This window comes from Bacillus rossius, chromosome 6 (genome assembly GCF_032445375.1).
Source record: "Bacillus rossius redtenbacheri isolate Brsri chromosome 6, Brsri_v3, whole genome shotgun sequence".
Lineage (NCBI taxonomy): Eukaryota > Metazoa > Arthropoda > Insecta > Phasmatodea > Bacillidae > Bacillus > Bacillus rossius.
The window spans coordinates 70,309,878-70,337,156 of NC_086334.1; the positions used below are offsets into that span (position 1 = coordinate 70,309,878).

The 27,279-nt window shown below is 41.1% G+C and overlaps 1 protein-coding gene across 5 annotated transcripts in view; it reads right to left on the minus strand.

Annotated features, from left to right (window-relative positions):
- LOC134533287 (medium-chain acyl-CoA ligase ACSF2, mitochondrial) overlaps positions 1-27,279 on the minus strand; it is a 177,757-nt gene that overhangs the window by 98,704 nt on the left and 51,774 nt on the right. For all 5 annotated transcript variants that reach the window (XM_063370743.1, XM_063370744.1, XM_063370745.1 and 2 more), the window contains 2 exons: positions 2,828-2,976; positions 2,588-2,756 (listed from right to left, as the gene is read on the minus strand). In XM_063370743.1, coding sequence (XP_063226813.1) covers positions 2,588-2,756; positions 2,828-2,976 — 318 coding nt within the window. The remainder of the gene's footprint in view (positions 1-2,587; positions 2,757-2,827; positions 2,977-27,279) is intronic.

Consider the following 27,279-nt stretch of genomic DNA (forward strand, 5'->3'; position numbering starts at 1 on the left):
ACGGGAAATGAGTGAACTACTCAAGGACACCAGACTTCCCCCTTTCGGCTTACTCATCGCCCCTCTCATCACTAGCGCTTATATTCCACCCCTCCCGACTACCCGGGTGTCTTGGTCGCATATTCTCTGCTCGCCTCTCCCCTCCCAGCACTTGCCGTCAACCAAGCCTATCCAACATCAATCCCCAGCCGAGTCACGCTGGATAATGTCGCTGGACGGTGGGCTTTATCGGGTCCCCTGTCCGATGCTTCATTTGTGAGATCAAGCAACGTTAAGAACTAGTGTTTCAGAAATTAACACTGGGCTGGATTGGACAATAATTTAAAAACCCTACAAGATAGAGGAATAATGTACGGAGATATCTTGTTTAGAATTTCACTGCGGACATTTTCTACGCCTATACTTTTTTCTGCCCGATGCTTAGTTTGTGAGTTACAACGCAAAATTATCCTAATCTGCTGTCAACCATTTATTCCATTATTATTCATTTCTGATTGGGGGACATGGTTTGACCCGCGATATACCCGATTCCGCGATCAATCGGGGTGCGATATACCGGGAGTTTACTGTAGTTATAAACAATTTTATTATTCGTTAATGAAAATGTCCCAACAAATTAATTAAGAGCATTTATATTTTAAAAAAAATGTGCATTGTTATGTTTAATGGCGGGAAAAAATAGATTTTGTCTATTTTATAAATAATAAGAAATGCGTACAAGTATATGTATATTCAAAGGCTTGGTTTATTCGAGTCGAGCATACCTTGGCCATGAAGCCAAGCAGAAGTTTGATAAAAGAAAGAAAGGACGGGATTCTATTTTTAAAGCCACGCACTTAGGTGGCGACTGCAAGGCTGAAGAATGTGACAGGTGTCAACGGCAAGATATCTAGTGCCGAGCGAGAGCGGTGAAGATAAAGCAATCAAATAACCAAGGCGCGCTTCACGCGATCACGCCGCAAATCCCCGCTTCACGTGATCACGCCGTAAATTCCTCAAAAAGACCTCGTTATAGCCGTGCTCTCGCTATTACCGTGCTCGCTATAACGGGATTCTACTGTATTAAAAACTCTGCAAATATGCACCCGATATCATCAGCTTAGCGCACATGTCTCCAGCAAACCAGCTGCGGTCAAAGCGACAGGAAGCGGCCGGCATGACCTTGCGTGACCCCGCCCGCCCGCTGTGCGCTTAGCCATGATGTGCGTGACGGCCTTATCACGGCCACGCGGTCTCATATTTCGCAGTTGGCAAGTGCTGATATAGCCTAAAAATGTTATTTTAGTTAAGTTTTATGTATATTTCTTTACTTTTGTTGTGAATTTCCATAGTAAAAACAAGCGAGAAAATAATATATTTCAAAAATGCTGCAAAAATAGGATTTTTTTTAAATTTTGGCTATAACGAAAATTCGCTATAACATAAACTTTTGGCGCCGTTATAAATTTACGTTATAACGGACTTTTACTGTATTATAAATATGAAAACAGTTATCACATGCGACGAGTGTGCCAACGTGCGAGACTAATAGAGGTTCTATTTCTATTTTGTTGGTAGCTTTTTTTCGAGACTTAATGAGCAGTTTAGCAAGCAGTTTCAACCTGTTAATTTTGTGTTACAGTGATGCGCGCGCATCTTAAAATTTCACTCTCATCATTTTTTCATAACATACCTAAAGAAGTATAACTTCAAAAATACAATGTGTGACTCATTTCTTTATGAAATATGCTCATTGAACATGTTTAAAGTGTATGGAAACCTTGCTGAATTTTCCTAGGGCTTTGCTGATTGTTTAATTTTGTTTTAATGTATAAACCAGATCTGCAATAAATCAGCAAGTATTTTGAGTGAGCGTGGATGTTAGAACAAGATAAAACGAAGTAAAAAGGTTAAGTTAGACATAAATGAAACATGGTCTCAATTATAAATAACCCCAAGTATAATAAAAATTCTTATGCAAGACAAATATGAATATATTACGAACTTAAATGTAATAGGACCTAACAGCAACACTAAATAGAACACACGCTTAAAAAATTACTACAGTGGAACCTCACTGATACTCATAATAATGGGAGTGTTCAGAAATGCACCATCTGTTTGACTGTAGAACAATAGAAACTTTATGCAGTATTTACGACTGCTCTAGTGCCACTTACGTCAGCGCAAGTATTTATACAGCCTCTTTGAAACCAACACACCACAGTAAAACTATTGAGTTACTGATACACTAACAGTCGCCACAGGGGAGAGGAGTGGAAGGAGGGGGGTGAAACATGCACCCCTCACCCCACTCCACGTGTTGGAAGTGGCATAAGTGACACAGGTTACACACATAAAAGTGAAGGGCCTGAACATCTGTGAGTTGGAGTGGAGCACAGCAGGTTGCGGAGACGTGCCGGTGACATCAAAATGGTTCTAGGTAAAAAACAATTGTAGTGGAGAATATATCTGTTTATAAATTAATTCGCAGAAAATTTGAATACCAGAAATTTTTGTCTCTACGATGCACCTTTTTTGAGATAGGTACCATAAGAAATGAAGTGAAGTGGGGAGCGGACACGGAGCAGGAGGACTCAGGACTCACGTTGACCCGCTGGAGGCCGTACACCCGGCGGAACTCGCGGAACAGGTGCGGGGAGGTGGGCGCCCCGGACGTGAGGACCAGCTCCAGGCCGGGCAGGCGCACGCCGTCGCGCTCGGCCAGCGCCAGCATGTCCACGTGCATGGTGGGCGTGCCGTACACCACGCTGCACCTGGGGACACACGGGCGGGCGTGGAGGGACGGCGGCCGGGCCTGGCCCCCCCGCGACAGGCCCCGGGCTACCTCTCCTGCTGCAGGGCCGCCAGCACGCCCGCGGCGCTGAAGCCGGCCGAGGGCAGCACCAGCGTCGCTCCGAACAGCCACGCCGTCGTGATGCCCAGCGTGTTGCCGAACGTGTGGAACAGAGGGACGGGCACGCACAGCCGGTGAGGCTGCAACCAGAGCATCCCATCTCGCGTCAGAGACGTTAGTACTTGCTGGGTCATTAGATGGTTGGCAAATTATATGATATATGGGAGACAGGTCTGACAAAGATTAAATGGGAGTGTACAGGAGGCAGCAAAAAAAATAAAATGACTGGTGACAGAATTTTTTTAAAAAAAGGTTTCTGACCAAGGAATCACAGAATAGTAATTGTATGAAAAGCGTTTGTAGCCAATAGGACGATATTCTACCGGGAAAGCCCCCCAGGTATGTAATTTTTCAAGGATTTTGTTTGTGTGTTTTTTTGTACTGTGCTTTGCCTGGCTAACCACTGTCTGGAAGTCGCCTTGTAAGGTTGCATTCATCGGTAGCTCACGAATAATTATCATGCGAGTGAAGTGGACAGTTTCACCACTGTGGTTTGGGCCGCACTGATAAGTCTCTTTCGGCCAGTATCGACCACAGCTGCCAGCATAGGCTAACAGACGCAAAGTGGTAAATGCAGCTCAGCCCTGGACGGTAAAGCGCGCCGTGGAGCCGACGCGTACACTCCAGCGCGCGCTTGTCGACTCCCTGCCACCGCCACGCCTGAGCGCTGGTGTCGCACGGCACACGACCACGACTTGTAGGAAATAAAAACAGATCATACAGAACTCTGCACCTCACACAGATGATAAAAATATTGACAGAAATAATAAAAAAATCACAAAAGAGTGATATAAAACGTTACAAACTTACACACTAGTTAAAATAAAAAATAAAAATGCTTTTAGTAGCAGTCAGCTCTATTACCAACCATAGACCATAAACAAATGGTGCAAGATTGAGAGGCGAAATAGAAAAAAGGTAAATAAGTTTAATTAAATTGCAAACCAAAGATTATTAAAAAAAAAAAAACTAAAACTAAAATATGCTGAGATAAACACAACTGCATACATAACAAAGAAAATAGATTGTGGCATGACAATGCCACACTGTGTAAAATAGAAGTGAAAGTGACAACTTTGGATAAAAATAATAAATCTACAAAATTTGGCTATAAATTCTTTTATTTGAAATAAACCATCATCTTAAATTCATGATAACATTCATTATTTTAATGTTCAAGAACTGTCATCATTTTCTTATGTGTTTTATTTGCAATTCAAACCATAGAACTGTAACAATTTTAGTGTAGAGCTTTATTTAAATATTGTTTTCCAGTAAGCTGACATAAGTGAGTGAGTGAATAATGTTATGTACTATACTTATATTCTCCAAACAAAACAAAAAAAAAAAGGAAGAAGCTACAATTCATGCATATTGTTAGAAACAGGGTTGTCTTGGAGAGGGGGGGGGGGTTTGCGGGGGGGGGGGAATCCCCGGGGCCCGGCCACCAGTGAGGGGGGTGGGGGGCAGGGAATCGGAGGTACCTGTTTACATTTCAAGACATTTTTATGCTTGGACCCACTCTGATAGCAGGACGAAAATGACAAGTTGAAAACTTCAAGATCTCACGTTTACAGTCATGGCCATGGTAACTTTGTACAAGCATATCTGCTTGGAATAAAGTTATGTTAACAGACTATAAGAAGAGACGCTCTCTCTTTTTCTCTCTCTCTCTCTCACTCTCTCTCAGAGAGAGAGACATCATCCAAGGCTGCGCCATTCTGAGCCCGATGTGCCACCACCTTCCCCCCCCCCTTACATACTGCGAGCCCCCTCTTTCTACCACCACCCTCTACGACCCCGGCGTTTAAAATCGTCTGCCGATGTGAGTGAGTGTGTCGGCCCGCGCCCACCGGTGTGACGTCAGTGCTTCGCTCCCGAAAGTTCTTTTCTGTCCTGAAGTCCTTACCCATCCTTGATGGTACCGATCCCAAACACATCTTAGAATTTTTCTGTGAGGCCGATCGTGTCGCCAAGTTAGCCCTGGTACCCCCTGATGCCTTTTTAAAGGCCTTGCTGACGAAGAGTTGTGGTGTTTATGTGACAAACCTTACAGATATTATCGTTCAAAAGGGGGACTTGCGAGCCTTCAAACTAGCTGTTCTTCATGATGTTGGCCCTCCTCGTGTCATGGACGCTTGTAAGCGCGATCTGGTGTTTCGCTTCCAGCGACCTGACGAGCCTGTGTTTCAATTTATTGATAGCGTTTTGGCCTTTGCTACTGTGTTAGAGATTTACACTCCTGAAGCTGAGCTCGTGCAGCTTATTTTAGGAAATTTTGGTCCTCATGTTTTCAGCTCGTGTAGTATGCTTTCCCCACCTACTACTTTCAAGTCTCTGCATGCTTGGGGCAGCGAGGTCGAGGCGCGCCTCATGGCTATCAGTAAATATGAATCAGAATTTCCGTCCACAGCAAGGACAGGCTCAGGGACACGTACACACGAGTTGGGTAAACACAGAGTGAGCATGATTTCTGATCCTAGTGCTTCGAGCACTAGGCAGGTCCCTGCATTACACAAGGTTAATGGGCCATCATCTTATAGCGCGCCTAGGCGTGGCTCCAGTAATGTAACTCCTCCTCACAATAAGAAGCAGCCCTCGGTCATCCCTCAGTCCGCCCATACACGCGCTCGGTGCGCGAACTGTTGTGTCTTTGGACACATTACCGAGGATTGCACCCAGCCACGTGTAGACATTAATAGCCGGCAGTGCTTCTCCTGAAAGGTCTTGGGGCATTATAGAGTCAATTGCCCTTTAAATTCCGCATGACGGGGCGGAAAAGAGGCCGGCTCTGTCGTCTAAAAAGAAAAACCTCTTCCTCTTCATTTTTGCATTTCTTGTCAGTGTCCATCAGCGATCGGTTGTTTCCTGCCCTTTTGGATACTAGTGCTTCCCGCTCAGTGATTAGTGAAACTTTTTTGCAACAATTGCTTAGTCTCTTTCCAGCTCTTTCTTCCCGTGTCTCCTCAGAGGACTATGCTAATATTTGTGTTGCTAATGGTGAGTGTCTACGCTCGTGCAAATCAGTTGTTATACATTTCAAGATCAAGCATTTCTCGTGGGATTGGCGATTCATAGTTGTACCCGGTGTCTCACCTAATTTTATTGTGGCCTTGATTTTTTGAGTAAAACCCGCTGCGTTTTAGATTTAGATCGCCGCAAGCTTTCATTTGCCTTTGCCCCTTTTTGTAAAATAGCGCTGAGAATTCAGAATAACAGTTCCATTGTAACGCCCCTCGTGCCTCAAAATTAAATTATTTTAATTTAATTAAAAAGAGCCTTGGAAACTTGCTGGGTATGTTTAATAAGAAAAATAAAGTTATTGACCAGAGGTGGCACGAGGTGGAGAACAAGACAATTTGGAACTCCCTGACACAAGCAACTTGGGAGCTGTTGGATCGTTTAAGGGAAGAAGGTAAATCGTAAATAAATTAACACTACACAAGTAGCTTGGTCTATAAGTTCCCTGTTTTATTTAAAAATGTAAATAATGAATTCTGTTTTCCATTTGATTTGGCATTTATAAGTTTCCCAATTAATGATATTAATTATATACTTAAATTTTTCGAGAACCGGCCGGCCCGATATTAGTATAACAACACATACTCAACTTTAACAACAAACAATTACATAAACAAAAATTTATAAGTATCACACCAAAATTTGATTCATCCAATTATTACATCGATGATTAGTTTTATTCATTCTACATATTCTTGAGGAAAGCACTGTTCGCTGGTAGGCTATTCATTCGATTAATGTAGTTTGTAGCTAGAAAGTGGGGGGGGGGGGGGGGGATGTTGATTTTACATTACCACCCGGGTCTTCAAAAGATAACGTCGAGTCACGGAAACAATCTCTTCTAACGTGACCCGCAATGGAGGTGCAGGACCACGAGCTGGGAGCAATTTGTCTCTCCAGCACTTCGACCCTGTCAAACAGGGTGTAGAGTTCGGAGCTCACTAGGTGTCTCGCGCCGACATCAGGATGCCGCGGACAGAGAAGACGCGGATGCGCGAACAAAGTCGAAAATTTAGAAAAAAAATACTAAATCTTAAAAATTAGAGACATGACTTGAACTAATTACTACTACTGACCGACTACTGAACAAATGGGATCACATCCCTTAGAGCAACTGATTACATCTCTTCTGCACCCGAATTCGCAATTCCCCGCGAAAAACCTCCTAGCGCAGAGGACGTCGAGAAGACGTGGTCAGTAGCCGCGATCAGAGGACTGAGTCCGCAATGGCGGATTAAGCTCCTAATTAAATCGGGCGGTGAGGCCCCGGGTCAAAGGAGTGGGGAGGTTCGGTTCTAGGCCGAAAATTTCCGAAGGTGCCCGAGTGGTAGTACGCACGACTTCAGTAGTTCGCGCCAAAGGGCGACTGCTGCGGTCTCTACCGGCAGGTACCGGAAGCAACAACAATCGACTTCTACAGGTCGGGAGGAAGAAGCATAGGGCCATAAGGCGTAGCGGCGCTGCGCTCTGGCGGCGTAAAGGGGAACTAACGGAGGCGGTGAACTGACTCGCCGCCAGGTGTCACGAGCGTAGTCTCAGCTCGCTGGCCACCATGGGTGAAGTTGCTTTTTTCGGCCGCTAGGTTTCGTGGAGGTCTCTTTAGGTCTCTTGGCTAAGTTCATGTCAGGTCACTGCTCCTGGATTTCTCAGAACTACAGGGGAAGGGTGGGGGAAACAAAAGGCGCAACGAAGCTGGGAACAACCGTCCATGGGATACGCGTTCGTGACAAGACTTACTACTCTCAGCAGCTCTCTGAGAAGTAGCAGCTTGCAGCCCAGAAGCTGCTCTCTGCAGTTTTGGTCATGCAGGGAATTAAAATTACAAACTCGGGACGTGACTGCAGGTGAGAGAAATTTCAACCGGGCTGACCATGTCTACATTAGACAGCAAAATATCAGATTGGCCCCCTGGGAAGGGGCTTCGGTCCACTGGCACAAAGGTATGTTTTGTATCACTATTTTCTCATTAACTTTTCTGTAATCAATTACACATCGTTGTTGATCCTTGCCCTTAGGCACCAGAAACGCTGGGGAACTGTAGGCGGAGGTTGAGGGTTCGATTACCCCTTTTTCCAAAAGCTCCTGAACATGATTGCGCATCGTCTGCATCTTAGGGCCTAAAAATTGATAAGGGTGGGATCTCACTGGTATTTATCCGCTAACTCAATTTGGTACTCGACTAAATTTGTGCGACCTAGTTTACTACTCAAGACATCTGGAAAACTACTGCATAATTTATCAATGGCGGCCCGCTGCTGTGTATTAAGGTGCTCGTGTGAAGTGGTGTTACCCTGTTCCAAGATGGCTGCCGTTGGCTCGGCCGGAACTGAAACTATTTGTTCAGGGGTCCCACAAGGAATAGGATTGCGCATGTTGAATTTGAAAACGTAATTCTTCGCCTGAAGATTAATGATTAGACCTGTCTTGGCAATGAAATCAGACCCGTAGATTAGGTCTGTGGCAAGTTGATCAGACACCAAAAATGGGAAATTCCATGAATATAAATCAATCTTCACCTTGATCACAACTGCTAACGTAATATTTAATGGCTGCTCTGAAGCTGTGAAACATTGTAACTTAGTGGTCTCAGTCCTTAGAATTAATTTGCTCTGTTTTAACTTGTTAAACAACTGCCCAGAAATTAGGCTGCGCGCTGATCCCATATCAATTAGTCCCGGTACAGTGTGGTCGCCAATCGTTGTTACTGCATACGGAATTACTGTAGGAATATTGCCAAAAATTTGGTGGCATTTTCTCTTGCCCTTATTTGTAGGATCAACACACGTTTTACACGAGTACGTGTGCGTTGAATTACCATTTCCCTTATTTTTGTTATTTCTCCTGCTATTGTGCTTTCTTTGTTTATGTTTGTGACCTCGCTTGTTACTTTTATTCCTGGACTCCTTGTTGTTAGGATTATTGTTTTTGTGTAATGGTGTTTCTTGTGTACTGCCATTACTTGGCGCAAGTTGAACTTCCCAATTATAAGAAAGATTTTTAACACTAGAATTTTCGGTGACCCTAAATAAGGTTTTTCGGGCCACCGCGTTATGCGTTTTTTGGAGTGTCGCCATTTTGTTTGTTGTTTTTGTGGTGACACTGGGACAGGGAATGTACGTCTCTTTTACAGAAATTACAATGTGCATTTTGTTGATATCTCCCTTGTGGCCTTGAAGAGAAAAATGTATTCCCCTGATGTTTCTGTGCTGCATTCTTATGTTGCGAATTACTGCGCTCCGTTCCCACGCTGCTACCTTGTTGACTAGCAAATGTGGCTTGTTTATTTCGCTGAAAATCAGCGTATTCTATGTTTGTGGTGTGTACGCAAAGTTTATCTAGCTCAGCATAATTTTGGGGGCGTGCCTGGAACACTGAGCGCGAGCACTCCGCTGGGTTCAAACCGTCTAGGATCGTACTCACGACCTCTCTCTCTGGAACCTTTAGCCTGAGTACCTGGTTGGCTTCCCGTATGTCAGCAACGTAATTCGGCAAGGCTTCATTACGCTGTTGCAAGCGGTTAAACCACTCCAACCGGATGTTTGTGAGTAGCCTACTCGGTATACAAAAATTTAACACGTCTTCATGAAACTCGTCGAAAGTGAGGTCATTCTCAATGGCTACCATGATCCGCTCACTTAAGGGGGCTTGGGTGTATGGGTAAACAATTTCAAAAATTTGTTTGTCGGGAATCCCTCCCTTTTGCCGTAGCTTTAACAAGACTCGAAGGAAATCAATCAGTTTGTGTGCGTCCAGACCCGACGCATCTGGCAGTTCCTTGAGTAGCCTTTCTACAGGATGGGTGATTTTTCCGTAGAAACTGTAGCCAGTTTCTGGGGCTGTCGTGCTCCTCAATACTGAGTCGTGGGGCTGAGCCGCGGCTCCTGCCGGCTGAGGTGAAGGCTGGTGTGACACCGGGTGTGACTGAGTCTGTTCCCGAGTCGCACCAGAGGGACTGATTTGTGGTGGAGTGAGCTGGGGAAGACCTGGGTGGCGGCTGCAGAATACTAGCACTCGGAAGTGGGGTGGTTCGCCATGGAGGAAACTGTGGCTGAAATTGCGCATAAGGGTTAAAATATCCCTGAGCGGTCGGATACGGGAAAAACATGTTTGGTGGGTATGGTTGCGTCATGTGGTGTGCCAAGGTTGGTAATCCCTGTGAAAATGTCACGCTAGTGACGGGGTGGGTTGTCACGTGACCCGTTGTAATGTTTGTCGCCGCTGTCGTCAACTGCACAAGCGGCTCAGAATGAGTGGTAGATACGGGTATCGGTTGGTTTGGAAGCGACGTTAGTGGCTGTGAGTCAGGGGCTGCGTCTGGCGATCTGCTTGTTTCCCTCTCCTGTCTGTTTACCGTCGCCCGTACTCCTGATGGTCGCGTGTCGGGTTGCTCTACCCCCAGGGACAAGTTAGTAGAGTCCCCTTCCGGGAAGGCGGGACAATCGATGCCTAAAGCCTGTGCCTCAGCCACATAATGCTGACTGCGTCGTGTGTCTTCCAAAAAGGCTGCTCTCGTCGCCAATTTTATGTGGAAACCTGCCGTCTGTTGCAAACATCGTTCTATCTATTTTATATAAATTCCATGGAGAAGGTCTGCCGAAAGCTGTTTCAGGTTTTGCAAACGTCGGGTAACATGTTTTAGCCTGACTATATGTCGCTCGACATTGGGTAAATTTTCCTCCACATCTAGATAGCTTACGAAAGCCGATATATCATAAAACTTGGCGCAAGCAAGGTTGAATTCTTCAGTTACATCTAAATCCAAATTCGCTACACTAGTGGGCACGCCATCATGAAGGGCGGCCCTGAGCCTCTTCCTGAGGACTTGGACATTGCCACTGGAGGGCAAATTGCGTAGCTATAACTCATAGGTCAGCTCATCTGACAGCAATAACTCCGGCTTAAACATACTGCTCGGACGTAAATTACTGCTAATTAAAACAAAAATTTAACACACATGTACGATTCAAACGTACACCATAAATACTCCTCTCTTAACAACTATCTTAATTTTAAATACCTCATAAGGCTTCCTATATTAATATCAAATACCAACTAGCCCCAATGCGCGGGGATTAAGTCACACTTTCAAGGTGGGGGGGGGGGGGGGGGGGGGTATGTGCCCAAACTTAATTGTGTATAAAGTTGCCGCACTACTCTGACAACTGCACGAACTTCCCCTGTCAGTTTGGCTTGCCAAACTGTATACCTCAACAGGGGAACTGACCTGCCGCTCGCAAGGTCGTCTGCCACGACGGACAAGGGAGAGGGGTGGCGGTGGAGGAACAGGGCTGTGTCATCGTCCTCAGATTACGGTCGTGTTGCTGGTTTGAGCGACGGGCTGGGGGGGGGGGGGGGGGAACGCCAGCTGAGGCGAGAGATAAGACACGTCTCGCTGCCGGCCTGCTAGCGGATCGGACGCCGAGACTTCTTGCGCTGCGCGCAGACTAAGTCCGCACGGGACTTTAAAACTCAATCATAACTTTAAAATAGAAAAGCAATATAACTACCGGGTGTACCAGCGATCAGTTTACAATGTTAAAAATACAAAATTGGTTTCACAAAAAATTAATTAATTTTTTTTTAAAATTTTTTTTTTATATATTTTATTTTAGGTATGCCTACTGTATTTAGGTATGCCTATAGACCAAACCACGCTCTGCTACCAACTGTAACGCCCCTCGTGCCTTAAAATTAAATTATTTTAATTTAATTAAAAAGAGCCTTGGAAATCTGCTGGGTATGTTTAATAAGAAAAATAAAGTTATTGACCAGAGGTGGCACGAGGTGGAGAACAAGACAATTTGGAACTCCCTGACACAAGCAACTTGGGAGCTGTTGGATCGTTTAAGGGAAGAAGGTAAATCGTAAATAAATTAACACTACACAAGTAGCTTGGTCTATAGGTTCCCTGTTTTATTTAAAAATGTAAATAATGAATTCTGTATTCCATTTGATTTGGCATTTATAAGTTTCCCAATTAATGATATTAATTATATACTTAAATTTTTCGAGAACCGGCCGGCCCGATATTAGTATAACAACACATACACAACTTTAAAAACAAACAATTACATAAACAAAAATTTATAAGTATCACACCAAAATTTGATTCATCCAATTATTATATTGATGATTAATTTTTTTCATTCTACATATTCTTGAGGAAAGCACTGTTCGCTGGTAGGCTATTCATTCGATTAATGTAGTTTGTAGCTAGAAAGTGGGGGGGGGGGGGGGGGGGGGGGGAGAGAGAGATGTTGATTTTACATTACACCATTGTCTTACAGTGTAGTGGGTCTTGTCACCCCGATCGGGAGCAAGCTCTTTCAGCCCTTAGACAGAAATTTGCGGATGTTATCACTCCCAAATTAGGAAAATGTGACATCCTTCCCTACAAGTTTTACCTAAAAGATGAAAATCCTGTACGTAGCAGGTATCATAAGGACTCCACCTAAGCTTCAGGCTATGCGAGACATTATTGTCAAGCTCTTGACAGATAGTGTCATTTCACCCTCAACATCCGACTTTAGCACTCCAACTTTTTTGGTTCGCAAAAAAGACTGAATAAGCTGGCGCATGGTCCACAATTATATTCCTTTGAACCAGAAGATTGCCAAGGATGATGTGTACCCACTCCCCACTGTTGAAAGTGCTCTTCAGCATTTAGGAAAAGCTAACTATTTTTCAGTTATCGATCTTAACCAGAGCTTCCATTAATGTCTCTTGGATCCTAGTTGTCGTAAGTATACTGCCTTCTCAACCCCATTTGGACATTTTGAATTCAACCGCATTCCCATGGGAGTCAGCTTCGGTAGTCAGGCGATGAGTAGAGTTTTGGATCATGTTCTCTCGGATCTTAAGTACAAATGTGTATTCAATTATATTGATGATATGATCATTTATAGTACCTGCTTTGAAGATCACCTAAATCATCTCTCAGAAGTTCTTACCCGCTTGCGTTCTGCTCACTTAACTGTTAATCCAGATAAGATTACCTTTGGTAAAACCTCAGTTAAATTTTTAGGTTATGTCATTTCGCAGTTCCCTAAGCCCATAAATGTCAAGGGAGTTCAATGATTTTTGGGCCTTCTCGGATATTTTTCACGTTTTATTGATAATTTCGCTACTCTTAGCGCACCCTTAAATTCCTTAAAAAAGAAAAGTTCCATCTTAGTTTGGGGTTCCGAACAGGAGCAGTCGTTTCAGGATCTAAAGGCTTGCATGGCCAAACCCCCTGTCTTGATACTCCTCAATTTCGATAGACGTTTCGCCCTTCAGGTGGAAGCTTCTTCAGTTGCCCTTGGCGCAGTATTAGGTCATCTTGAGGAAAGAAAAATCAGACTGATTGCTTACGCGAGTCGATCTTTGTCCGAATCCGAACTACGCCTTGGCGTCTATGAAAAGGAGGCGCTTGCCTGTCTATTCGCTATGGAGAAATTCGAAAGCTATTTGGACTCTCGCGAGTTTGACCTCTATACTGACAATCGTGCTCTCAGTTGGCTTTTCAACCATCCCCATCAGCTTGGCAAGTTGGGACGCTGGATTTTGAGCCTCTCACGTTTTCAGTTATGTATCCACCATGTATCTGGCAAGGACAACATCGTCGCCGACTCCCTCTCCCGTATGTTTTGCACAGATGAGTTAGAGTCCGTAGATCTCTGTAACACCTTGCCCGCTGAACTGTGTCTTCCATTAAAATTTTTCCAGAGTCGTATTTTAATATCAGGGATCAGCAGGCGCAAGACACATTTTGCCAACAGATCCATAATGATCTTCAGTCCAACAATGCAATTCCTTATATGGAAGAACAAGGTCTTCTTTTTTTACTGGATCCTCCGGTAGGGCACGTAAGGTCGTTGTACCACTTTCTCTCAGACCTTAGAAGGTGGTCACCTAGGTATTGATAAAACTCAGCGAAGAATCTCAGCTCATTTCTTTTGGCCTCAGCTTAATTCTGATGTTAGAGACTATGTCAGGTGTTGTTTTGATTGTCAGGTTTCGAAACCCGCTCAAAATTCTAAAATGGGACTTTATTCAGCTGATCCTCCTATGGCACCCTGGCACGTTATTCACGTCGACATCTTTGGGCCCCTAATCCACTCACGTAAATGCAACGTATGCCTTCTAGTTGTTTTAGACATATTTTCTAAATTTGTTATTCTCTTACCTCTTAAAAACATGAAATCTGTTTCCATTGTTAATGCTCTAAAAAACCAGGTGTTTAAGTTTTTTGGACCTCCTCATATCATTGTTTCCAATCTTCTGTGTACATGGATTTTCTGTCTGAATGGGCCGTCAAAGCTGTTTACAGTTCGTCTTACTTCCCTCAGGGAAACCAGGTTGAACGTGTCAATAAGGTAATCAAGGGTATCCTTACATCTTTTTACCGTGCCGAGCAGACCCTGTGGGACTCAGATCTGGAATTTATCAATGTGGCACTGAATTCCGCTGTCCATTCAGCTTCCGGTTTCCCTCCATCCATTCCTTTTTGGGTCGAGAACTCACTCACCCCTTATTAAACCAGTGGGGTCTGCCCCCCGTCGACGCCAGTCTGGATGCTCAGGAGTTAGAACTTGTTTTGGATACTGTCTCTTGTAATCTTGAGAAGGCCCGTCAGGCCGTCGCGAACTCATACTCATGATTTTCAGATGGGCAGCAAGGTGCTGTGCAAGTCATTTACTCTCCCAAGCTTGTCAAACAAAATAAATTGCAAACTCTTGCCCTCTTATGAAGGGCCATTTATTGTTAATAAGGTTTTAGCTTAAGCCCTTCGTAGGGTAATTTGTAAGGACTAGCCCTGTTTTTCTGGCTTTGTATTCACGATGTGCACATCTTTTTATTATCATAATTGTTATATTTGTGATCCTCGAGGAAAATTGTGTGTTGCTAGTTATTTAAGTTTTTTTTTTTTGAATGGGCTTTCTTTGTCTGGTTCCCTTCCTCTTACCCTTTTTAGGTCATTCTAGCCATGCGCTGTCATCATCATCAGCACCTCGCCGGGAGATGTCTCTGCGGGGCGATATCTTTGCTTCACCGCTTCTCTACTCCTGATGGCTGGTTGCCCTAAGGAGGCCTGAGTGCTCTTCCTCCTGCGTGTTTTGTGAGACTGTTTATAGTGGCTCCGGCTGAGTGCCCCTGCACCGCCGTGAGCCGCCTGCGGTCTCGGAGCTCTTGGTGATGGAACTGTCTTCGGGCTGTACCTCGGACAGCCTCCCTCGGCTGCGTTCTTCGGTTCCGACTGGAGTCCCCCCCCCCTCCTTGGCCTGGAGGACGTGACTTGTCGGAGCTTCTCTGGACTTGAGGACGACTTCTCTGGAATTCCAGCAAAACATGTCGAGGACGAGATCCTCTCGCCCGCGATCTTTCAAGCACACGATGTCTGTTCGTCATGTTCTCCGCGTCCAGGCAGGGCCACTTTAGGAAAGGGGGTTGAAGAATGGCCAGATTCTTCTAGTCCGTTCTTACCTCTCCTCCCTTCCTACCCCTCCCTTCCTTCCCCTCCCTTCCTTGGCTCGCCCCCCCTTCTTCCAGTCCATTCTTGCTTCTCCTCCCTTCCTTCCCCTCTTTTCCTTGCCTCGCCACCCCCTTTTCTTCCTCTCCCCTTTCCCTCCCTCCTTCCTCCTCCTCCTCCGACCTTCCAGATCGTTCCGGCCTTCTAAACCTTCCTTACCACCCCTTCCCCCCTCTCCTTTATTCCCCTCGCCCGCCCACTTGTTTACCGTGAGTGAACAGGCCGCTTCACTCGTCTGTCAACCGGCAGCGGTCCTGGTTCCCGTCGCCCCTGTGTCTGGTAAGGCGTATTTGCAGGTGTTCTCGGCCATGCCCATTTCAGACTTACTTATGTCTCTTTCATTCCAGGCACTGGCGCCTGTTGTCGGGCCTTGTTATTGCCTTTGACTTTAATGTTCGTGTTAGCTGGTCATGCCCAATTGTCTTCACGCTGTTCGCCTTGCGGCCGAGCCTGCCTTGATTAGTTATTGATGCTATGCCACTCGTTGGCTGCATGATTCAGGCCTTCTGCCCTCTTTGATTTGCCTTCTCGTGTTCTGGATTGTTACCACGCCTTACCAGGTCCACAGGGGCGACTCATAATTATGATTTTGTCTTTTATTTTTTAAATGTTAAATTGTTATTGAGTTTACTACCTGTTATACTTGTTTGTTTTAATGTTATGTAAATTAATATTCTCTTATAGGGTAATCTTATATGATGTATGATGAATGTGCCATTTCAGTATTAACAAATGTAACAAGTTAACAAATGTATTAATTAATGTTGTTCGCATTATACAAATGGATTTCTGCACTAATTTATTTATTTACTCGTTCTCCTTTTTTGTATATAATTGTGTCTTTTGATGTTTGAGGCAGTCCGGTGGGTGACTTGTGCCCCACCTGGTTCAATATATAAGATATTTTGTTTTATCTTAGAGAAAGAGGAAGCTTGGTTATCACTTGGCGGCGGAATGTTAAACACCTGATAAGGCAATGAAAAATCTGCCGGCCATGACAGGTGGTTATTGTGTAAAGATGTTATTTCAAGATAAAAAGTAGACAGCTTCGTTTTCAGCCAGTAACTCAGATTTTTTTTCGTTCCTTGATTTGTCAACTGTATTCATTCAGTTTTAGCGTGTTACCGTAGGCACTACGCACACATACAGCTGGCAAAGAATGAATTTGTGTGTGTTGTGAGTGTGTGAGTGAGTGTGTGAGTGTGTGAGTGTGTGAGTGTGTGAGTGAGTGTGTTGGTGAGTGTGTTGGTGAGTGTGAGTGAGCAAGCATGCGAGCGTGTTTGTGTGTGTGTGTATTTATTTTCGATCCAGTTTTCTCCAGTTTCCTTGGAATGTGAATTAAATGACCTGTAAGTATAAAGATCCGAAATCTTACACTAGAAACGGTAGTGCGTATCGCTGAATATGCAGATAATAAATAGAGTACCAGTTAAAAAAATATTTTTACGTCATATATTAAATATACAATGAGTCTAAATTTTTTTGGAACTAGAAATATGAGAGCAGATTTGTTAAGCTCATTGATTCATGCCACTTTTTAATTTTTTTTATTAAAAAATGCAAGTCATTTAAATACAATGTGCTAAATTTTTCCAAGAAATTAAGGAATATTGACATAAATCAGGTGCTTAAAAGTGGAAAGAAAAGCTTCAAAAAGAAGTAAATGCTAACAAAGGTCAGACAAATTTATTAATATTGGGTTTTTGTCATCTATCGTAGATGAAAAATTAAGTAAGGAGGCCGGTAATTCATTCAAAATTTCCCATTGTTCTCAATATTTGAATTCATCTATCAGTACTGATGTTCAAACTACGTCAAGTGCTGAGTTGATGGTTATCTCTACCACTGAAACAAAAATACACAATCAAAGCTGGTAACTCTCATAAGAGTCTTAATCAGGTTGAAGGGGTAGCAACTAGCAAGTTTGACATTGGCTTTCTTACATCTGTGACAATGACCAATAAAGAAATAGAGCAAGTTGTTTTAAGAGGTCCCCCCAGTTGCATACAAAATCATTACCCCGTAACGCTACTTCAAGTGCATTTCCTTTGTCTCAGCTTGGGTGCTAATGAAACTATACCAAGCGACTGGCTGGTTTGGAGTGATAGCTGATAAGAATTGTTTTGTTTTCCTTGCAGATTATTTTCAAATCAACCAGAATCAGTTCTGTCTCAATTTTAATCTGTATCAGGCTATTCCAAAGCTTTGAAATGGAAAAACGTTGTACGATAAAAATCCCCGAACACCAAAATAACAATAGCCACAAAGAATGTTATGTAAAGTGGAAGAATTAAGAAATTCATCTTGGTCACTCAAAATAAATATTTGAAAGCTTGGAAAAACAAATAGCAAATGAATCAAGTTTTTGGAAACAGGTTTTGCAGCGTTCACTTGAAGTAACCTTATTTATCAGTGAACGTGGCCTGCCATTCCGAGGAACTACCGAAACATTTGAGAATCTAAATAATGAAAATTTGTTAGGACTTACTGCATTACGACCCTTTACTAGCAAAACATGTTGATGTAGTTCGAGAGTCAGAAATCTGGCTGCAGTGAAAAATCAGGAGAAAAAAATAGCCGAGTTGATCCAAGCAACCCTTGAAATGCATCACATTCCTATTGAAAATTGCAGAAGACAAGGGTATGACAATGGGAGCAACATTGAAAGCTTATCTTTCTATAAGCAAAGAGGGGCCATAGCATGGCATGGACTAAGGAAATGTATCTGTGAACAGGGACTGCAAAGGGACAGATTATTTCAATTACATAAATTATTATTTAAACAATTTTCATTTATCAGGCGAGAAGCCTACTTAAGGTACCCAATACATATAAATTTGGTATACAGACTCCAGAAAATACGTTTACCTTAACAATGATGTGACGTCAATGGATACACACAAATTATTTAGGTAGACGAGCATTACAACTATCAAGGCCATGAACAACGCAAGTTACATCTGCATAACAGTGGTATGGTCCCTATACGGACTACAAAAGGGCCGTTGTGTCCACACAAGGCAGACGCCACGAATACAGAAATTTACATTGAATCTGAAGGCAAAGAAAATACGTGAACCACAAATTAATACGTGCGAGAAAGTTTACATACTGTTACAAGTTTACAACGACGACGTCTCGGGGGAGAACAGTTACTACCTGATAGAAATTACTGAACACACAAAAGGACAAACAGCAGAGAAGTTAATCGAAACAATTTTCTAGGTGGCGACCGAAAGAGACAGCCAAAACGTTCAAGTTACATTAAGGCAAGGGGCACCGCCTCACTCACAAGAAAGAATACACTTTCATGCTTTCCCCCCCCCCCCCCCCACGAGGTCGCTCTCACACGTCGTTAAAAAAGAAGACTAGCTGACTACATGCTATGACTGACAAAAGAAACTAATTAAGCTGGAGAAGTAGGATCGACAAGACTGAATAAAACCCTGCCAGCTGCTTATATTACATCGGCGCGGCACAGCACGCATGTGCCAACCCCAGGAGGGGAGGCGAGGAGAAACAATACACAACACTAGGGAGCGTTCAAGTATTAAGTAACGCAATTTTTTGATATTTTTGACCCCCCCTCCCCCCCATGTAACGCGCCGTAACGTTTTTCTGTACCCTCCTCCCCCCTAGTAAAATGTTACGTAACCCCAAGTGACCATTTTTACCTAGAAGTCACAATTATGTGGCGTAACGTACCGGAATAAGTCACTAAAATACCTTTGTTATAGTTTTAATCGCGTTAATGTTATTTATTAACATTTGAAATGTCTTGTTTTTAAAAGCAAGAGCTTCCTAATGTTTTTTTTGTCCTAGTAAATTTTTACTACTCAATCATACATTTAGCAATCATAAATTTAATTACGTTGTTTTCCTGACTTGGCTCTGTCATTAAACATTTTTTGCTTTATCCGCCATTGTTCTTCTTATGCATTCTCCTATTTTAGCCTTTTACTAATAAAGCTATTAAAATCAAATAACAAATTTTATTTCTAATAATTATTTTTACCTTTGGCAATGCAATTACAAGCATAAAACTAACTGCAATAAAATATATTTGTCAAAATATAATCGTAATAAAGAATACGATTGAACGAAAACGAAAAACATTTAAAATAAAATTTACCATAATTAAAATAAGTAGATTGTAAAAAAACAATTCAATTGGAATTTTACTGCTCCTCTGTCCATGGGTTTGCCAGCCACTCAGATTATTTCATTACTGGCATCCGGAGAGCAGACGAAGAGGGTTCCGGAATTGTTAACCCGCTTGAATCAACTTCGTCTTCGTCGAGCCAATCGGCATCCTCAGACGATGTTTCACAGCAACGCACAATGCAGAGAAGCTCATTAGCCCTTCTTGCAGCAAGTCGCTGTGGCCGTACTCAACTTTCACAAAGGTCTTGGACAGTCTTGCCATGCATGTAACGATTGTGCATTTGCACACACACACACACATTTGGAGTTAAAAAAAACAATATTCACTAATCCTGTAAAGCAAGCAGAAGCAATTTTGTGAAGGTAAAAAAAAATTAAGTTATTATGCCATTTGAAATTTGAAGAAAAAAAAGTTTTCAAAAATGTGTGAAAGAATCTGTCTCTACGAGACCGTTCTAAAGGTTTAAAAAAAAAAAAAAAAAAAAAAAAAAAAAAAATGTGACGTAACGCGTAGGTCAACCCCCCCCTCCCTCCCCTGTAACGCATCGTAACGTTTTACAAGACCCCCCCCCCCCTCCCCCCCAAATTCGTTACGTAATACTTGAACGCTCCCCTAGGAGGGAAAAGGACGCCCGCGGCGAAGCGCGAAGTTTGAAGGCAGCGGACCTGACCGCTGCAACATGAGAGGTGCATTTAAAGGAGCTCAGTCCTTTCTTTTGGAAATGAATCCTTTAGCAAAATTTCCACCTTGTGGCTGCCACAGCCTTAATTTATGTGGAGTCAACGCAGCAGAATGTTGTAGGGAAGCCCTCACACATTAAATGGGGTTCTGCAACAACTATAACATTTATTTATCTGTAGCCCTAAGGGACGGGAAGTTTTGAAGAATCACATGGGTTTTTCATTGCATTCCACATCACCGACAAGGTGGAGTGCTAAAGTGGATTGTGCAAGACCTTTAGCAGCTCACGTTTGTAAGGTAACAGAAGCCGTCAAAGCTTTACTAAATCTTAACATTACTGCTGAAACTAAAGTTACGAATAAAGTTACATAAATACAGTACCTGCAATAATTTCGCTGTGTGGTTATGTCCTCAATTTGGGTTAAGATCTTAATTCATGTCAACTACAGAAGTAAGCTGATGAGTCTAGAATCTGAGATTGCAAGCATTGAAAGTCTGAAAAAACAACTTGAGTAAACTATGAACTGGGACACAATATTATCAGAAGCTAAAAATGTTTCAGACAACTAAGGAATAGAAATAGAATTCCCAACTGTAAGGAGAAAAAAAAATTAAGCTTATCACACCCCAGACCACCTCGGCTAGCTAAAAATACGGTCTGAAGTGGACATACACAAAACACTTGCAAAAAAGATGATTTAGGGACCGAAAATTTTATAAGTTCTTGAAAAATGTTACTATCGTCAATTAGTGTATTGGAATAATGTCTCTCAGACACAAACTGATCTTATCTTATTTTTATTGATACTTGAAGAAAATCCAGTCAACGTTGTTCCGCCATCTTGCAACCACACAAAGCAGTACATTTAGAGTAAAAAAACTTTTGCACATAACCTCTTTCCAGACTCCACAATAACATATACATTGACTGTTCGCAGGTACCGAAAGATAATTATTACTAATGTCCTGTGGTTACACACGAACTCACGGTACGTAGTCGCAGGACTATGTCCTTGGAACAAAACTGCGATCACTCGAGCCTTAATTTTGGGTGATTACCGGCGACTGTGGTCAAAATTTCTAACTGCACAGTCCAAATGATAAAAGCAGGTCAATCTTACACAGTGGCGCCCGGATCAAAGCCGCAAAATATTCTCTAAACTCACATAATCTTATACTTTGTGAGTCCGCGCACAACACGTGACCTATCGGTACATCGTCCAGACAATGACTGATGAAACACAGCACATCACAAAACACTAAGAAAATTTCAGTTAGCTGGAGACTTCCGCTAAATACTGCCTTATGATTGGCCACAACATTTATTCTTACTATCTTTATTTAGTGATTCCCCTCTTTGAGGGCTTTCCCTCACTCGGTCACATGTCTCTGTCCTTCTCCCACACCTTCCATCTCTTTATAATTTAACACAGAATTCAGGGATTCCCGTCAGATATTCTCATGCTCTAGGCTAATGTCTGTCTCTTTCTTACACAGGATGCGATACATTATCGTCTTTCGGCGCTGCTGTGTCACCACACGTCTTTCTCTCTCTTTACCCACAATATTCACTGTCTTAAAACCACTATAAAACACACGCTAAATTATAATTACGTACGTATTATCATAAATGTGATGAAATACTGAAATTTACACTTACATAAATAATAACCAAGCCAGCAAAATTAAAGCAATAAAATTATAGTAAAGAGGCTTTTTAAAATTAAATACTTAAACATTCAATTTAACTACAAGAATATTACCAAGCATAATATACAAGTTTGAGAAACTAGGCCACTACGACCTTGGAGGCTATAACCAGCTGATCTACTACATTATTAAAATAAAAAAAAAATAATATTTAACTTTTTTAAAATTTTTTTTTAAAAACTGGGGAGAAGCATTGTTTTGTTTTCCTTGCAGATTATTTAATAATCAACCAGAATCAGTCCTGTCTTGATTTGCATCTGTATCAGGCTATTCCAAAACTTGCAATATTACAAGCTCCATTTACATCTACATAGTATGAATCAAACAAAATTTCCTGAAGATTGCTTTAAGATTTAAGTGTTTTACAAAATAATTGATGAACTGGTAGGAAATTTTACATCAAGATTTTCTTCACTTTAAAAAAATAAAAAATAAAAAAAAAAATAAAATAAAAAATAAAAACTTTTCTTTGTAACTATCTGGAATTGACAGAGTGAAATTAAAAAGACAGGCCATTAGTTCATCCAAGAATACAACAGTATGTGAGCTTAGACTTAACAGAAGAAGTCAAGTATCTTAAAGTGATTCACAAGAGAAACATTTCTCAATCTAATCTGCAGCCTCTAAATTTGCTCAACAAATTAACAGAATTCAATATTGCTAATTTATTTCCGAATGTGTCTATCGCACTGCGCATATTCTGTGTGCTTTCTGTTACTGTCGCTCAAGCAGAAAGATCTTTCAGTGTGCTTAGCAAATTAAAGAATTCCCTGAGATCAACAATGGGTCAACAAAGGCTTACTGATTTAGGAACATTACTTATGCATTGAATCAATACTTGTGCGGAAACTGAATTTGAATTCTATTATTGAAATTTTTGCTGATATGAAAGTGAAAAAAAGTAATTTTAAATGAATATAAATTTATAATTTGTTCACTATTAAGTATGTTAAATTTAAGGTTGTTCAGTATTACATAAATTAGGTTTTAAATAGGGATGGGACGAATCCACATTTTGGTCGAATCCGAATCCTTGTTCGAATCCTCAGTGTTTGTCATCGAATCTCGAATCCCAGTCCCACACTAAACTTCACCACATGTTATTAAAAAAAATCACACATTTATTTTAAAAAATTACATAGGACTATGTATTAAAAAAAATCACATGTGTATTTATAAAATTGTAAAATAAGTGCATAGTGTATACACCTGATATAAAATAGAGACAAATAACCTCAAAAACCACACACATAAGTTTGCATCTGTCTAATTCTCTGTTAAATTAATCCTTCCTATGTTTTCAATAAAATACATTTGTATAACAGACACCATTTTAAAAAATTACATTTTTTCTGCAATGTTATATTATTGAAGGTTGGAAATGATCGAGTAGTTATGCTAATTGACAAAATGCAGCGTAGTTTATCTTATGTTTGTGCTATTTCCGTTGCCTTTATAATACAGTTTAGGTATACAATTTTCTAGAGCTGGGCGAACCTCAGTTATCTGGTTTCGAACCGAACCGAACCGAATCGAACCATAGCAAAAAAATTTTGAACCAAGCCGAACCGAACCTCATACAGACATAATTGTTTTGAATTAAAATGAACCGACCACCAGCATTTTGGTCTTTAACTGAATGGTAAGAAAGAAAGGTTCTCCAGCCATATGTAAAATTAAAACATTATATAGCTTAGCTTTATTAAAACATTGCAAAACATTTTATAAGTAAAGTTTATGCAATAAATAATGAAGGAAAGAAAACAGTTTAGAGAAAATCATTTTTCATTTAATTTCTTTAGATATATATACTTTTAATTCATGAAGAAATTCCATCTAAATTCAAAAAGACTATCTTCCTTTTTCAGTGTACACTAACATTCATTAAAAAAAATATAAGATTATAAAGATAACGAAAATTCAGCATAAGGCCACAACATATTTTTGTGGTAGACATAACCTAACATTTTTAAAAAGTAAAACTTTTTAATAGGACATTAAAAAAAAGTCGAATGTGAATTAAGTTACCTATCCACATTACAAAACCCGCTGACTGCAGTTGCTGTTTTCTTGGAAGAATGCTGCTCGTCAGAAGAAAATTTAGACATTTTTTGGGGTGGTTCTGGGTCATCTGGGTCGTCATTATCTTTTCTCTATTTGGAAAACTTAAACGACGTAAGTCCTGCTAGTCGCAAATCACCTCAAGAACAATAATATTGTAAACGTAACGTAAGTCAGTGTGGTTATAAAAATTTGCGTCGGAAAAAAGAAAACATGAGAAATAATGATGGCTGCCGCAACTACACTAGTCAACTTAGTACCGTACTGTAATATTTACTGGACCAGTACTTTTAATACACAAGATTAAATTAATATTTTCAGTACCTGACTGTTATAACCAAAAAGTCCAAAGAAAATAAATACATTTCAGTAATTTAAAATACGTAATTTACGTAATCATTTCCTACCGCATTTGTCTTGTGTTAACTTGATCACGTTAGTTTTGCCGAAATACGAGAGTTCTCGTACATGCGCTTTAGTTTAACGTATGGGGTACGCAATCTTTGGTGATTTTACAACACTTCTCGTACACGCACTATAGTTAAAGGTATAATATACAATACCTTTGGCATTTGTACGATAGTTTATATTACGTAGCACGAGAAATGCATACAAAATTCTCTAAAGTAAACAAAAAACAAAGCGCGCCTATATGAAAAAATGCTATGAGAGTTATGCGACGATTAATAACTTTTTTTTATTATTTTGTCTGCGCTTGAAACTGTTGAGGCGACGATTATGCGATAAAAGTCGGAATATTACAAGTAATGGAATTTTGTTGTGCTGTTTTGTGAATGGTCTCAAATGGGGGTTAGAAAATTATAAAAACGTAATTTTTTTTTTAAACGAACGTTCGGTTTTTCGAATATATTTTAAGAGGTTTCGAACCGAACGTAAGGATTCGGTTCGGTTCGGTTTGAAATTTTCAAACTTCGCCCAGCACTACAATTTTAAATTACTACCTAAAACTCTTAAAAACCCACCTCGAATCCCACCTCGGATCCTACGAATCCTCGAATCCATAGGATTCGGTATATTCGACGAATCCAAGATTCGAAAATCCCATCCCTAGTTTTAAATGTAAAAACCTGTAATATTTTGAAAAGGTACAAAGGTAAAAAGGTAATGAAATTTGTTTTATTGAAAGAAACATTTGAAAACTTTTCTTAAAATGATGTAAAAAAAATCACTTGGTTTTGACCTGTTTATACAGCTTTATGATCTCTTAAAGGATTGCAATTATTTGATTATTTAAAATAGTGAGGGGTTTTGTAGAGTTGTGTAATAACAAGCAAAATTATTTAATCCCACACACTTAATTTCTCTCGAAGACTCCGGTTAGAATCAGTAGTGTGCTGTTACATGACTGTCCCACACACAGAAAGTGTTTTGTTTCTATTATAAATAACATTTTTTAAAAATTATTACTATTATTTCTTGACATTTTTATGTTTTATTCTATTGTTGTGTATTTGGATGTATCTACGACTACCATGCTCTATGGCATAGCCCAAGTGACTTGGAAACTCAATTAGCGAGACCCCTCTAGGTAGCAATTGACTTAAACGGCAAATTGAACTTTTTATACATAATTTGCATAACAAAACTTTCATTGTTGAAAAATCCAGTTTTAAATTTAAGACATTTTAGCATATTAAGTTGTATTGTTAAGTGTCTGTACTTTGTTTTGATGTGATAATTAAGTCAACAATCGGTGTGTCTCGACCAATGAGAGGCCATGTTACTTAAAATAAGCGTCATTACTAAATTAACGGAAAAAAGTCTTGGAATAACGACGGCGTTGGCTAAATAGCCCGGGTTTCAATCCCCTTAAAAATCAGAAATATCTACGAGCTAAGTAGATCATCCTATTACTAGGATGTTTTAAATCGTCGTCTAAATATAAATTACATATTGTTTAATTAGGGCACGTCCTATATGATGTGTAATTAGGAGTGAATTACCGTGAGTAAAATACCGACTCATGATGCTATCCTGAATGAACTGTTTTCTACATACACGTAATTTAATATTGCCGACGAACATATAAACATTGAATTTTATGCTGAACACGTTAAAGACTTATTGAAATAAACATTTGTTAGAACCAATTACGTATCCTGATCTACACTTCAATTAGTTCTACACCCAGAGGTGAAATGAGACGGAGTTCTCACGATGCTCTACCGCAATTTACACATTGAATTCAGCCGCGGTACATTGAAATTAACTTAAATTATGAACATAATAAATAAACATTATTATTTTATTTCACACTAATTTACGATTCTAGATTGAGAGCAACAGATATAATTAATTGGAATTGTATGAACTTTTGTTGTGTTTTATCATGTGTGCAACATACCTCCAGTTATTTAAGAAAACATGATGATATACCACTAGTCCAACCAATAAGCATATATATTTTATTTGATTAAAGATTATTTGTTTTAACCCTATGTTACCTTGCTATTATTTTAAAGTGTATAGGTTTGTTTTTCCTTAATGACCTTAATTTACATGTTGCCAATCTCATGCTAACCCTAGATTTGGAGTGTGAAATTATTTTAACTTTTTTTTTCTCTTATGTACCACACTACTGAGGGCGTACCGGTGTTGAGGTGAAAATATCGGTCGAGATTAATGGGCGCCACCACGTGAGTGGGCACGTGGACCCGGCTGAAAGACTCAAACTCAGGGCGTTACGTGGCCCGTGTGCGGCGAGATATTAGCCCTCCAGATGTTCTACGCAGCTCCTGTCCCTAACTAAGCCCGCTCTCAGCGTCGGGCACGCTTCTAATCACTGCAGTGGGCTCTCAGGGTGTCCCACACGCCGCTGACCAGGTTAGGGACCCAAGTGGCCCCCCGAACACAAAACACGTGACACAGTTAATTGGCTTTTATTCTACTCACGGTACACGTCCTTACACGATCCTCCACTGATACAACTGTAAAACGCCCGAGGCACGAATCAGATTAGGTGAGGAGGCGAACCACGCACGTGGCCGCCTCAAGCCGTTACTTAATACTCCGATGAGATAAATACTCCGAAGAGTGAATAATTATTACTTAAGCAGTCTCTCCGACCGAGAGAGGCCCCGAGGATGAAAAGAAAGCGATTTGAATAAATTAAGTTACAGAATTACTACTCGGTAAACCAATGGTGATGTCCTCAGGGTGTCTGCAGAGACGTCCGCTCTCGGCCGGCTGTAGAAGGAGACTGGGATGAGCTCA